A 15,072-nucleotide genomic window follows, 5' to 3' on the forward strand; every position below is an offset into this window, starting at 1 on the left:
CATGGTCTCTTTCCTAGGATCTCCTTTCTATTTCTTTTGTTCCTTTTTTGTTTTTCCATTCCTAGGACTTCACTTCTTACCTATTTTGTTATTCAAAGTAGCTTTCTAGGGTAGTTAAAATAGTTCTTATATCAGTGAATCTGAAGAATATGAAAGGCCAAAGAGTTTATAAAAAGGAAAACTTTTTTAGAGTTGATTAACTCTTATCTAGAACCCACTGTTAAGGAAATTCTCCGTGTACTGGTATAGAATATATTGTTGAGTGCACAGAAGAAATAGTGTATTATTACCTTTGTGTCAGAAAACAGAGGGATATTAGGATATAGATACTATTTGCTTACATTTGCATAAAGAAACTGAAAAACCATAGAAGAAATAAAGTACTGAATATCCAAAGAAGCAGGTGGAAATGGGGTGGGAAAGCACAGGGGTGAGGACAGGTCTCAATCTGTATACCTTTTTATGTTGTTTTGATTTTTAAACCCTATGTTTCATCTGTTTAAAGCTCTGGCCTTGTGTGCCACTGCAGGGGAGTGGGATTGAGGGACTCTGATTGGTTGCCTGTTGCCTCATATGTGAAATCACTCCTTAGTCTACCATTCTGGTATCTCCACTCTGATTATGCCTTGGTCTGATCCGTTTAACTGAAATGAACTTTGTCTGTCCATGTCCCCAAATCACTTTTAAAACAACTCAGAACTCATCACTTCCTTCTCCACATTGGTTAACTATGTATTTCAATGTATCATCTTAGCTTAATATATTTATCTATAGTCTGTATTTATATTTTGGTTCTTTGTTGGTATCTCTAAGTATTCTTATTTATTTCATGAATTGTTTCTACTTTGGCTTAGGTTGTTAATACCTTCAATAATAAAGCATGTTCTTTTCTCTCTTTTATCTTATCCTGAAACATTATTTAATAGATACTTGATAGTAATTTTTATTTACCTTGGCATGTCCTAACCCATTAATTTCACTTGGATAATTTTAAATTAGAAAAACTGCCATACAGAAAAGCAAAGTTTGACAACTTTTCCATTATATAAGTTTCAAAATATTTAATAGGTAAATTAATGAGGAAAATAATTTATTTTAAAACCATTGAAAATAATTGAATTAGGGTAACTTTCTGTCCAGTTAGGATGAAAATATGTGGATTTACCCACTAAAAAAGTAAACATAACATGACTACCTGACATTAATTTGCATGAAATACAGTGTGATTTGTATGCTGTTTGCTAAATAATACAATAATTGAGATTTGTATGATTTTTATCTTTGCTAATATATAGGACATGAAGAGTTCATTCTGAATTTATAAGTCAAATATGGTAAAATACTCAATCTGTTGTTTTTATATTAAGTGTATGATCAAAAGTAAGAAACTTTTAATTCTATTAGGAAATGAACATTTGTTTTTAAAATTGATCATAGAAAATAGAAACTTGTAAGCTGAGTGACCTTTAGTGTGTTTTTATTACTTGATGTATTCTAATCAGATACTTACTTTGAAACAGGCAAGAAAATTGGATGTATATTTTGAATATGAAGAAAAAATAATGAGCAAAACTACTCTGGATAAATCTCTTCTAGATATTATATCAGACCCTGATGGTACGTACCATAAATTTGAGGTTAATGTAAGTTTTACATCTGACGAATCCAGGATTTCCAATTTGAGTAAAATCTGAATAGAATTACTATTTTTCTCACAATCTTTGCTATTAATGAGATAGTTAAATGAGCTATTCCTGTTGAGAAGTTTGTAACATAGCAGTTCCTAATGTAGAAAAATTATTTGCATTTTATTTTATTGTACTTTGGGGTCCAAGGGCTTTTTTTAGGGGGTGGTATTTAAGTGCTTTTTATATTCATTTATTTAAAGTGATACAATTGAAGCTCAGTTTCTGCTGGTTCCAGCAAGATTTGAAGGTGTAACATTCAAAGCAAGCATCTCTAATTGATACACTTTCTAATAACTTTGGTTTAACCCTCTGTATAGTTTCCTAAAAAGATGTACTAAAGCTGAATTGTTTTAAATATTTAGGGAATTCACTTTTAAAGAAACTCTGTAGTTATCCCTTTATATTTATAGTTATCTAAATATATGTATGTTAGATTTTCTTAAGACAAGATGTAACTATTTGTACTTTGGAAATATAATCTAATCATTGCTTTCAATTATGATTATAAGATTTACATAGAGTTTTAGGCTCTAAAATTCTCTAAACCCTAGAGAGTTGTTGATAATTTCAGAACAGTTTTCAATTCAAATCTCAGCTCTTTTCCAAAATGAATAAAAAACATATAAGCTATTCAACTTATATTTTATGTACAAGATCTTCAGTTGAATGATGGTGGGTTTTGAGTTATACTTTTGGTATGACTTTTAGGTTTTATTCCAATTTGGAAAGTAATAGAGAAAATCCAAATTGTTTGTAGTTAAAGAATTGTATTCATAAAAACATCTGAGAAGCAATAGTATTGCTCACATTTTTTAAAAGCTAGATTTGTGGGGAGAACATAGCATTTTGAAGGCGTATGCACTTCACAATGAGAAAAATGCAAAATACATTTGAGTCTATCACTTCAGAGCTATTCCTTGTTATTTATAATGAGTTTTGAATAAAGTTGAAGCAAATAAGTATGTTGATTAAAAAAGCAATCAGAACTTTTCCATTTCCTTCCCTTTACGTTCTCAAACCGTTTATTTTTAAAGATGTAAAGTAGAGAAGAGCAAGGTAGGCGTTCATGCAGAATGGCACTGTCATACCACTTGAGCCCAGAACAAGAGTCAGAACCTGAGCAGGATGAGAAGGACATCCATATGTTGGGTTAGAGGGAGGGTTGGTAATCTAGCATGAGGTATCAGAGTCCAGGTGGAGTGAGCAGAGTGTCCACGTGTGGGAGCAGTTCAGCCCAAAGTATAAGAGCCTTATCAGATTAAGAAGGGTGACCCTGCACAGGACAAATCAAGCATCGACTCAGGTTGGGTGAAAATTATAGCCAGGCATGTGGGTGGGTCCATTGTGGGGGATCAGAGACCAAGTGGAATGACATGACATCCATGCAGGCAAGGGGACATAGTAGAGATAGGATATTGGTTACATACATGAGACTGGTTAAATAAGTAAATAAATCAGATAATATAAAGAGAGCCAGGTAGCCTATGATCAGAGAAGGAAGTTACAAATATGAAAAAGGAGAAAACTAGAATGACCCCTGTATTATTGGATTGGAATTGGAGGTACTGATGTGGACTTGGTATTTTTGTTAAGTATTTGTCAAATAGAGAAACAAATATAGATACACGTGTGTGTATGTATACACATCTATATGTATTCCCTAGCTCTGCCAACTGAGCAGAGCTAAGGGCAACATGCATACCCCAAGATAAAGATCTTAACTTATAAATTCCACTTTCTACTAGGACTCATTGGAGAAGTAGTTGATTCCAGGGAGAGAAAGTACAAAATAAGCCTGGAACATTTTGTTGTGTCAGAAAGTAAGGAAAGTACTAAAAACATGATGAAACATGTCAAAGGACCCAGAAGTCAGCTTGAAGAGGCCCCCAGTGGCCAGATCAGGACTGTATCAAAATAAATAATGACAATAACAGATGATAACATCCTGAATGAAATAGAAAGCCATGAGTCCATGTGGATAAAATAAATGAATGAAGAAATTTTACAGGTTACTTACACAGTTTCAAAATACCTCCGTACAAAATACTTATTCATTATAGAGGAAGAAAAACTAACTTGACAGTGAAGAAGCCTCATAGATCCCTTATTAGACAGTCACAGTGGACATACTGAAATATACCACCCAATAGGATGCAATACAAAGAAATACAGTATCACTTTTCGTTATGTTCCTGCCGACGATGTACAACCTGAATTTAATTATGAGGAAAATCAGACAAAACTTAAATTATGGAGTATTCAAAAAAAAAAAAACAAAAACCCTGTAATCTTTATCAAGGCCGTGAAGTCAAGGAAAGACTTGAGGAACTATTTCATACAGAAGAAGACAACTGGATGTAAGGGACGACGGCTCTTTGCAACACAATTCTGAAATTGATCCTTTTCCCATAGAGGATATTGTAGAGATAATAGGTGAAACTTGAAATGGCATCTGAGCATTAGATGGTAGTAATGTATCAACGCTAATTTTCTGATTTTGATAGTTATTATATTGAAATTATTTTATTGGAGACTATTTGACGTTTGGAAATAATGGGACAGCAGATCAACAACCTTCAAATTATCCGGGGAGAAAAACTCACTGAATTATTCTTGCAACTTTTCTCTGAGATTATTCAGTGAGTAACTTCTGACTTTAAAATAGCAGTTGCAGTAGACAGTTATGTGTGACAAGAGGATCCAGGCTGTAGCTGCAGGCTCTAGAGTACTCACAGTTGTAATGGATACATTTTGACAATTTCCGTTAGGTTCCCCTGTGATTGATGTCATTATAAACATCTAATGCCTTCACTTCTTAGCATCATATAACTCTTAAAAACCTTAGCAGAGGTTTTAGGGCACTTATTAACACTGTAGCAATTATAAAATACGTTTCTCCTTGAAGGAGAGTGGGAACTGTTCCTTCTTTAAGCAGAGTAATCTCCTAGTCTTAGTAAAGGCTATGCTGGATACTGAGGATATTAAAAACAACAGCAAGACCCACAGGCCCCTAAAACAATAAGGGAGGGGGAACCCTTTCCCTTATATCTTAGAAACCATTGTCCCAAGAGCCAACAGCAAGCCCCGTTCCTCTTTTTCTTTGTCCTCTAGCTGCTTGGTCATAGTTGCAGGAAATGCACAACGGAGCGGGGTAACGAAAATCAAAGCTTTCTGGCTGGAGCACCAAAAAGAGAAGGCCAAGGAAACCAGAAAGTACCAGGAGATTGCAGAAGGAAGGAGCTTAGGAAAGCAACTCCATAAAGTTGTTTATGAATTCCTGGGCTTACCTCTGAGTTGTATATGCATGAATCTGATCCTAACAGCATTCCAAAGACTGAGAGGTGAAGGCCCAGATGACCTCCCACTTCCCATATTGGCCACTGAGCAATGGGACAGATCCCAGTAGCACTGCAAACGTTTTGAAGATAGAATCCATGATGGAACCACAACTCACAGAGGCTGGTAGGAACTTTGGCCTGAACCTAGCCAGGTGAATTACCTAGTAAAACAAAAATAATCAGCTTTCTCCTAGGATGTAACAAGACCCTGAATCCCATAACCTATTTCAGAGTGTCTAAAATAAAATATTTATTTGTAAACATGAGGTCTTTGCAGAACCTGTCACTGATCTTTACTACCAGTCTGTCATATTTAACAGATAAGGAAAATTTGAAGATAAAAAATCAGTGATTCATCACTCATTATGTTTTTTAAAAATTATCCTTGTTTTTATTCTATGATAAAGTATAACAATTCTGAGTTCTTACATGTTAGGACGCACTTTAAAATGAGAGTACATATTGATATTTGTTGAATAGTGAAACTGAGTTACTCCTGACCAGTGCTTTATCACTTTGCACCAGCGTGTACCTAGTAACTGAGGGGAGAATAAGTTTCTCCAGACAGTCTTGGGCTTTGAGTAATAGGAGTAGTAGCTCAAAGCACCCATTGAAAGCAAGAAATCTCTCTGAAATCTTATATATTGTCTTAAATTCAAACAAATACAGTCTGCATAATATAACAGTGTTTGTTTTACTGTAAACCCATGGTTTTTTCCAAATCTTCATAGACCCTTCAGAAAGAAGAAAAATGTATATTCAGTGGCTCCCATATGAGAAATATGACCTCAGGCTCAGCTAGATGGTTTTAGCCAGCAAGGTTTCATAACCCAGTACCTACGGGGACCACACAGCTGGTTTCTCAGGATAGTCCCATTTTTATACCAGTTGTCTTTAACGTAATTATTACTAGCATCCCCTTTTTACCTCAGAAGTATGCTATTTTAGAATTGTATGATTATCCTACCTGTACCTTTCTTTTCTTTGTGTGTTTATATCTGAAAGGTGAGTCTCAACATTACAGACGGTTTGGAAGATAGAGTGGAGATACTTCCATAGCTCATCCCTGTCGTCCCATAGCATGTGCTCTTTTTCCCTGTTGTAATTTAGTGCCTATTACCTTAAATCAGTTGAATCAAGAACCTTATTTTGTCTTGTCACATTTATATATGCCTTCTGTTCAGTGTTGACTATAATAGATAACAGCCAGAATTATGAAAGTCTTTTTTTTAATTTAATTTATTTTCCCCTTTGTAGCAGGAACTCCGGAAGATAAAATGAGGCTGTTTCTTATCTATTATATAAGTGCACAGCAAGCACCTTCTGAGGTATGTCCTCTGAATTCAGTTATTGGGAGGAAGAGGGAGTACTCATTTGTTTTGAAAATAGAAGTAAAACTCACTGTGGCCAAATAACTACTTCATTCCTTTGTTTAAAAGAAAAACAATTTGTTAAGGCTGGTTCTATTTACTGCTAACTTTTATAACATTATTTTTTCTCACCAAGAGAACTATCTCCTCATGAAATGACTTTTAAGTGTTTGGAATATGAACTGAATTCAGTGGCCAAAATTCTTCTGGAAAATAACTATTCTAAACTAAGTAAACCAAGTTTACTTTGCTTTTTGAGAGGTTGGTTTTTATCATTTCTCATCATCTGATAACCTTAGAAGTTCCATTTCTTTAAGCTGTAGCCATTAATACATATTTTCCTTCCAAGGAATTTATCTTTAACCTGAAATAGAAATTTGGTAATATTTTGTGGTTAAATTTTAAGACTAATGTCCACTATAGAATATAGAGAAGTCACTTGGAGGAAAATACCTAAAGTTCTAAAAGTTAAATAAATATTTTAATTTGATAAAATTAAACTTCAAATTCACAAATGTCATGATTCATATAAAAATAAAATTGAGATACTTTGTATTATGATAAAATAGCTACTTTTATATCAGAATAAATTTCTAAGAATTATTGGAAAATGACAAATTTTCCTTTCTATAAGATTTCTTTCTCACTGGAAGAGTAGATATTGGTTGTTTTCTTTTTTTGTATTGAGCCATCAGTTGCTTTGGGGGAAAAAAATTAAGTGTATATAGGTAATTGACTTACTTTGAAGGAAAGCAGTGATTTTGGTATCAGTCTTGTTGGTGGGTTAGAGACCTTTTAACTCTTTCTAATGTTAACTTAGTATAATTTTACTGGATGAGCAACAAGCATAAGGACCTCAGGGATGACATCTAGAATGATATAGCTGTTAGCAAACACCTTTCCTTTGCTGGTAGCAATTATTTTTCTCATGTCCAGTAAGTTGTAAGTCTTCTTTTTGTTTGGCGTGTTAAAACAGCAAACTAAATCCAGTATTTGCCTTAGGTCAGTTTTGCTTTATCCTGGGAATACATCTCTTCACTTTTAACTCGGTAAGAAAGTATAGCAGTCACCCCTTATCCAAGGGGATATGTCCCAAACCCCCACGGATGCCTGAAACCATGGATAGTACTAGACCCTATATATCCTGTTTGTTTTCTGTACATAAATACATACCTATGATAAAGTTTAATTTCTAGATTAGGCACAGTAAGAGATTAACAACAATAACAAATAATAAAATAGAATAATTATAACAATATGCTATAATAAAAGTTATGTGAATGTGGGCTCTCTCATCCTTCTTCTGACGATTGAGGATGTGAGCTGATAATATTCCTCTGTGATGAAGTGAAGCGAGTGACATAGCATTGTGATGTAGCATTAGGCTACTGTTGATCTTCTGACTTGAAGAAGGATCACCTGCTTCAGGTGATTCTGTATCATTAAGCCATGATGATGTCGATGGTTAGACATCAGGAGCAGATGATGTCAGTGATTGGGGCAGGACTGAGTGGGAAGGGGCAAGATTTCATCATGCTACTCAAAATGGCATGCAACTTAAGGCTTATGCATTGTTTATTTCTAGGAATTTCCATTTAGTATTTTCAGATCTTGGTTAACCACAGGTAAACCATGAAAAGTGAAACTGCTGATGAGAAGAGGCTGTTTCTAGAGTCTTCTTTCTAGAACTATCTCTTTCATTAATGAGGGTGTACCTTCATCTTAAGGGATCCTTAAAGCCTATTTATATTTCCTTAGGAATATATGATTTTAAAACTTAATTGAGTTTCCCTTAACTTAATCACTTTCTTTTCTTTTCTTTTCTTTTCTTTTCTTTTATTATTTTTTCTTGGTAAAAATGATGTCTTTTCATAAGTTTAAGTGATCATTAAGAGGCTTGAAGCAAATTATGACTACTGATGTCAGATTAATAGCCCCCAAAATGCAAAGTAGTGAACATCTCTGATTATGGTGAGCTTAAAAGTTTCTTTCTTATAAAATTTTTATAATGGAGCCACTATGATGATAGGCTCCTGTAACATACATGAATTCAACTAGACTTTACTCATCAAGAAATAAAAAAGAGTAAGAACAAGAAAACAAACAAACAAAAAGAACAAGAAAATGATCTAAAAATTATAGGACACCTGCTATTCAGTTAATAAATTTGGACCTCTACAGTGAATATGAAATGGGATAACCTGAATGTGTACTTCCCCTAAACTGATGTCATTCTCCTTGTATTTCCAGTTTTGAAATATTCTTGGTCAAGCCAAATCTTTCATTTAATGCTTGTCCCAAGGACAGGCAATCTCTGCCAACAGTGGAGGAAAAACTGCCTCTGTTGGCCTTACTGAGGGATGGCAAAGTACTGTAACTTATAGGTGATTTGGGAGCCTATCGAAGGGAATTTTCATATATGTGATTTTTATCTTAGGTGTTCATTTGGGTACTCACTGAAGATAATCACGCCACTCTGTTTAGGTGCTCATGCCTTTGGTCTAACTTCTTAATTAATCAAATGACAACAAACAAAATGGTCTTCTCTTTCATGAAAGTAAAATTTTCTGTCATATCATTCTTTTCTTATTTCAGGCTGATTTGGAGCAATACAAAAAAGCTTTAACTGATGCAGGATGCAACCTTAATCCCTTACAATATATCAAACAGTGGAAGTAAGTTTTATTTTATTTTTCAGGTCTTATCATTTAAGAGAATATAGTGGAAGTCAGTTTCCCAAGAAAATGGGAATGTTACTAAGAAAATTGAACAGTTAGTATTTTTTTATTCAGTGGTATAAGTATTTCCTTATCTCCCCAACCTTATCTACAACTTTATATAAAATAATGATGCCTTTCTTTCGTAGACATGTTTTTTCATATGTTTTCACTGATGTGATGAGAAAGCCAAAGATTGAAATGTTTTGGGTCAAATGTTTCAAAAACATTTAAAATTTTTTAAAATTTTACTAGTAATCAGAGAAATGCAGATTCATATAATGCAAAGATTTAGACAATATTGTGTCAAGGATCCAGGAAATTAACTGATGCATTCATACTCTACCAAAATTTTGCTGGATGGTATAAAAGGTTTTTTTAAAGATTAGCTTTGACCTAGCACTTCTGTTAAAAATTAATCCCAAAGAAGTAACTGAAGTTGTAAAATCTTAGAAGCAATTGTAATAAAATTTTGAGAATCAACCTGAATGTCCAGCAATAAGATCGAAATTATGTCATTTCCATAAAAGAATGCAACTGAGTAGTTAAAAATCATGTTGTGGAAGACTTATTTAGTGACCATTGGGAAATGGCCATGTTAGGTTGTAAAATGAAAATATAGTTTACTTCAGTGATTTGTTTGGTAAGTATTTTCTTTGTCTTAGTGATGAGGGACTCTTGTAGATATTAAGAATACAGTAGTGAACATGCCATGGAAGGCCCCTAAACTCATTGAATTTACATTTGTGTTGAGGGAACAGTAAATCAACAAATAAGCAAACTTTCATCATGCCAGTTTTTGATTGTCTTAAATACAGCTGACCTTTAAACATCCAACCCTCCACCCAGTCAAAAAATCTGAATATTACATTACAGTTGTCCGATCTTCTGTATTCCTGATTCTGTATCTGCGGATTCAACCAACTGCAGATCGTGTAGTACTGTAGTACATATTTATTGGTTAAAGTATGAGTTTAAATGAACCCACACAGTTCAAACCCATGTTGCTCAAGGATCAACAGTAGCCTCAATGGTAGTATTTAGTGTTTGTGTAATATTCAGCCATATAAATATTCTTTATTTAACCCTTCTTTATTATTTAGATATACGTTATTTAAACATTTTTTTCTGATGAAAAGTAAATTCTTGTTAAAGGCAGAAATTTCAGTCTACTGCTGAAAACAATTGACGTCTTCCTTTCTGAACAAAACTGATTTTTGTGTTTGAGATTTCTCTATGGTATTATCAGCAAATTTTGTCCAGAATGAAATAGGATATTTTTAGCATTTCATCTTCCACGTCTTAGTGATTCCCATTCTTTTTCTATGCTTGTAGGATTTTCTTGTATTTAGGTAGTTTCTTTTTCCATTGACAAAAGCATTTGAAATAACTAGGAATCATTATAAAAGAATATTCACATAAAAATGTTGATGGCATACTATTAAAATGTTATATTACAGTGTGTATAATATGTTACTCATTTTGTTTTAAAATTATACATGTTGTATATACACATATCCAAGGATTAGAAGAATATACCCCAGAATCCTATCAGTGGTTACCTGTAAGTGGTAGAGTTCTTCTGGGAGCATTCTGTTTTCTGGGTTCTTTACAGTGAATGTATTCCCAGAAGGAAAATATTTTTTAAAATGTAGCTAAGTGCCATATTTTTGCTCAGGCTTCAAGATCTCTATGGTTTAATTGAAGACCTTTTGGATGTTTAGAAAGATATGAAAGTAAATAACTATAAGCAATTCAGTATAAAAGTGTGTATATAACTAAAAGGAAAAATTATTGAGCAATAGAATTAGGATAGCATTAATGAAGAAAGTGATTTTGAGCTGAATCTTAAAAGGAAATGCACAGTTTTTATTGGAGAAGACAGTGAGTTTATACCCCCAGAGGCCAGCATGAGCAGAGGCATGCGTCTGGGAATGAGGGAGTAAGGAATGTGGAAAACAGTGAAGAGACTAAACTTAATGAGTACATGATTGTTCTTTTAAAACAGAAAGTGTCTATTTCATGTTAATGATTAGATATTTTAAAAAAGGAAAAAGAAAAATTGTAAACTTTGGGGAACTAATGCATTTGTGTTTTTTAAAGAATCTCAGTGTTTTCAGTACTAATTGCTCTGTACTTTGGACATTATTTTACATGGTTACAAATTACATAATATGGATTATATCAATGAATTATATTAATTGAAAAGGTATTTCTTTTCATAAACTGTCTGCATAGTAAAAGTTATGGTTAGTCAAATAGATATTTTAATGCCGTGATAACAAATGTTGGCTCAAATAGTCAGCTTTTAAATATAACTTTTTTATTTCATAGAGCTTTTGCCAAGATGGCTTCAGCTCCTACCAGCTATGGCAGCACTACCACTAAACCAATGGGGTGAGTATTTTTAATAATTCTGATTGAATAAGTCTGGTACTCCAGACCATAACTGGGCTTTCACACCTTCAAAACACAATGTGTGACACTTTGAATGCAGAATGTGTTCGTTGTATTACAGAACAAGCCAGCATGCCTTTGACTTCCTGAGATAGTTAAATTTCTCATTTAAAAATGTCAGTTAGTGTATTTTACATGGTATGGCTTCATGTGCTTCCTTGTTCTTAAAACATTATGTTTTTCATTCTCAGAATATACATGAAATTTAAAACTCTGTATCAATGGTGATAATACAGACTTGAAGCTAGACACACAAGACCTAGCTTCAGGATGGAACTAAGCATGCTGCTGAATGATAGGTAGAGAGGAGGTCCTCGGGGCTGGGTATGACTTCTGACTCCAGAGAACCCTCTAGAGTGTGTGTGATCTTCAAAGTCGCGGAACAAAGTGATTCTACCTGCTCTTTTCCCACCATTCTAGTGTCAAATTCCTAGCTTATTTTTTTAGAATTTAGACCAAAAGCATGAAGCCCAGAGGAAAATAGGTTTATCCTGGCCCTACCCTGCTGCTGATTGTAATGAAACAGTTTCCAAAAACGAAAGCACTGGACCCAAGGCAGGACCTTGTAAGCACAAGGCAAAATGAATCCCACTGGGCTCGCCTTCAGACAGTGCTGTGCAGGTTTGCGCTCTCGCTGCCTGGAGTTACCTGGTGCTGGGGGATCGCCTCAGAACTGTCCACTGCAACAGAGATTACTTTCTCTTCTTTCTGTTAAGGAAATGATTTTCATCCTGTCCATCTCTTCTTTTCAGAGGGGAGTAGGACAAGGTAGGAAAAATGAAAATATATTTGGAAAGTTTTCTCAGTGATTTAATAAAATGGACTTTTCAGTTTTATATCTTAAAATCTTACTGAATCTTAAAGATCTATTAGATTTCTTATGGATTTTGTAGTTCAGGATTTTAATAAAATGTGTTATAAGACAATCTTGGATGATTTGAAGGCTTTCCCTAGCCTTCTGATATCAACATGCGAGACCACAAAGCATCCTTTGATCCCATGTGAGAGACTGTTTGAGCCACAAATGTAAGCCCAATATGGCAAGTCATTTGTGTGTGTTATTTTTGTTAAAAATTCAGACCATAAACATTCTCCAGAGTTGAGGTAAAATTCAGTAGGTGTGCTGTGCTTCTCATTTGTACGTGATAGACTGTGTATGGGAGGAGAGAGCACACAGCGCAGGGTTGGATCTAGCTGCTGTGATACAGAGAACGTAGTGACTGTCGACCTACTCGTAATACTTACAGGCACATATATTTTCAATATGTTAGTGTGTTTTGAACTCCTAAAGCAAGTCATCTGAATTACTGTCTTTATTGTTTTAGCATTAATCAGGAAAGCAAGGAATTCTCTTCAAAAAATAATTTCCCTTAAAACTATAGCTAAGGCTTAGCAATTAAAATATTTATTTTGAGGGCAGCTCTCTATTTTTACATTTTATGACTAATGACTAGTCAGAATGTCTCATCACTATTTTATTGTTAAATAAAATTGTGGTGATATCCATGGAAGCAGAAATTTTCAGGTTACTTCTGCTTAGTGAAAACAAAGGTGGTAGGCACAGAGAGCACCAGCACGCCTGGTGTAGTCAGACAAGTATTTGATCTATAATAAGTTGGAGAGAGAATTTGTACACAGTGTGATCCTCTTCTTTTGCCCCTAGTCTCTTGTCACGAGTCATGAATACAGGATCACAGTTTGTGATGGAAGGAGTGAAGAACCTGGTTTTGAAACAGCAAGTAAGTACACTTGTTAGGAAACACACTGTTTTTGTCCTTTGAACATAAATGTTAACAGGTTGGTTGATTGCTCAGCTAGAGCAACTTCTAGATGTATTCAAGTTGTAAATATTAAGAATTAAAGTAAAATCAAAGGGTCTGTACTGGTTTAAGAATATGAGGGTATTTTGACATGTGTAGTTCAGAACTCTGTAATTTTATGGTTTTTTTTAATTTGCTCATTGGACTTTATATTCCGATTTCCTTTACTATGAGGTTTATGAACGTATAACAATTGAGAAAAGTGACCTTAACCCTAGAGTAATGAACTGCTACATAGATGCATATCATTTAAGTTTTAACATATATTAAGAGAATATTAACAAGCTAATGTCTTAGTAGTCTAAAGGCCTGGGTAAATTAAATATTTTAAGTAGAATTTACGAGCTTGATTTCACACTTCATTTTGGAATAACAGTCTTAGTTTTAAACATAGGACTTCTTTTTTAATGTTATTGTATTTCTGCTGTTTTCTGTTATTCTAATTTGTAGGTATTTCTGCTTCAGAGTCATCATTAATTTTGATTTGGTTTCTTTTCAAAAAGGACTTGTTTTTTACTTTTTGTTACAGAAAGTTTAAATACACATTAGTATGTGAGACTCCCCTGAACCCTTCACCAAGCTTCAGCACTCAGCATCCTGCCATTTTTGTTCCATCTTCCTCACTTGTATTATTTTATTTAGTTTTACTAGGATATTTTAAGGCAAATCTGAGACATATTATTTCACACATAAATACTTCAGTTTGTAATGAGGATTTTAAGGGCCAGATTAAGAAAAGAAGTGGAGTTAATTGTTAGTTATTTAGACTGAATATTAAGTGTTTACTTACTTGTTTTTGGATAAAACTAAATCTTTTCTTTCTCTGAGTTTCCTCCGTAGCTTTTATCTTTCTTACGATGTTTACCTGTGGTATTTTGTATTGACATTATTTATTTATGTATTACTTCTGTTTTCCAGTTTTATTGATATATAATTGACATATATTGTTTTACTGCTTGATGATAAGTTCCTTGAGGGCAAGGAATTTTTTTCCCCATCTTTGAATTTTTCATGGCACTTTGCTTGAAGTAGGTACTCTATTTTTATTTGAATAAGTAGATAAAATTTCATTGTAAAAATCATGTAATGTATAAAGGATAGTGAAAAATCCTAATTTGCTGTCTATAACTAAAAAGGCTGATTGCTTCCTAGCTTTTCTTCAGACGTTGTAGGTTGCATCATTTCCTGAGTACTTGGGAAGACATTTTAGCTTTATTATCCCTCTTAGAAATTATTTTCACTCCTTCCCATTCTGTCTCTCTGCTGGTAAAGGGCTACTACTAAATACTTAATCCACATTTTTGCTGGTTCGCAGTATTTCCTTGAGGCAGTTTATCTTTACTCTCTTGGACTGCTAAAGGTAAAGAGGCACAAAAATAGGAGGTTGGGGACACAGCAGAGACCCACATACTGTACTTTACAGTTTAACCTAGCACATGTTATAGAAAAAATGACTCATGACACTCACAGTAAGGCAGACTTTATTCAGGAGGACCATTGTGAAAGGTGTTGGGACCACCACAGTGAGGTTTAGCAGTCTGGGAGAGAGCTCGGGCTTAACTCCAAATATGTCAGGGAAAAGTGGGAGTTTATAGCCAAGGAGCAGGGTGTAGGGATCAGTGGATGGAACATTACTAAGAGGAAACATAAGGGATGAAGGGGGAGGATTCTGGCTAAACCAA

At 34.1% G+C, this 15,072-nt stretch overlaps 1 protein-coding gene across 1 annotated transcript in view; it reads left to right on the top strand.

The window, feature by feature from the left end:
- SCFD1 (sec1 family domain containing 1) overlaps positions 1–15,072 on the top strand; it is an 88,051-nt gene that overhangs the window by 49,933 nt on the left and 23,046 nt on the right. The window contains exons 15-19 of the mRNA XM_010986175.3: positions 1,521–1,617; positions 6,284–6,354; positions 8,992–9,071; positions 11,448–11,510; positions 13,234–13,309. Of these exons, the coding sequence (XP_010984477.1) occupies positions 1,521–1,617; positions 6,284–6,354; positions 8,992–9,071; positions 11,448–11,510; positions 13,234–13,309 (387 nt within the window). The remainder of the gene's footprint in view (positions 1–1,520; positions 1,618–6,283; positions 6,355–8,991; positions 9,072–11,447; positions 11,511–13,233; positions 13,310–15,072) is intronic.

This window comes from Camelus dromedarius, chromosome 5 (genome assembly GCF_036321535.1).
Source record: "Camelus dromedarius isolate mCamDro1 chromosome 5, mCamDro1.pat, whole genome shotgun sequence".
Taxonomy (NCBI): domain Eukaryota; kingdom Metazoa; phylum Chordata; class Mammalia; order Artiodactyla; family Camelidae; genus Camelus; species Camelus dromedarius.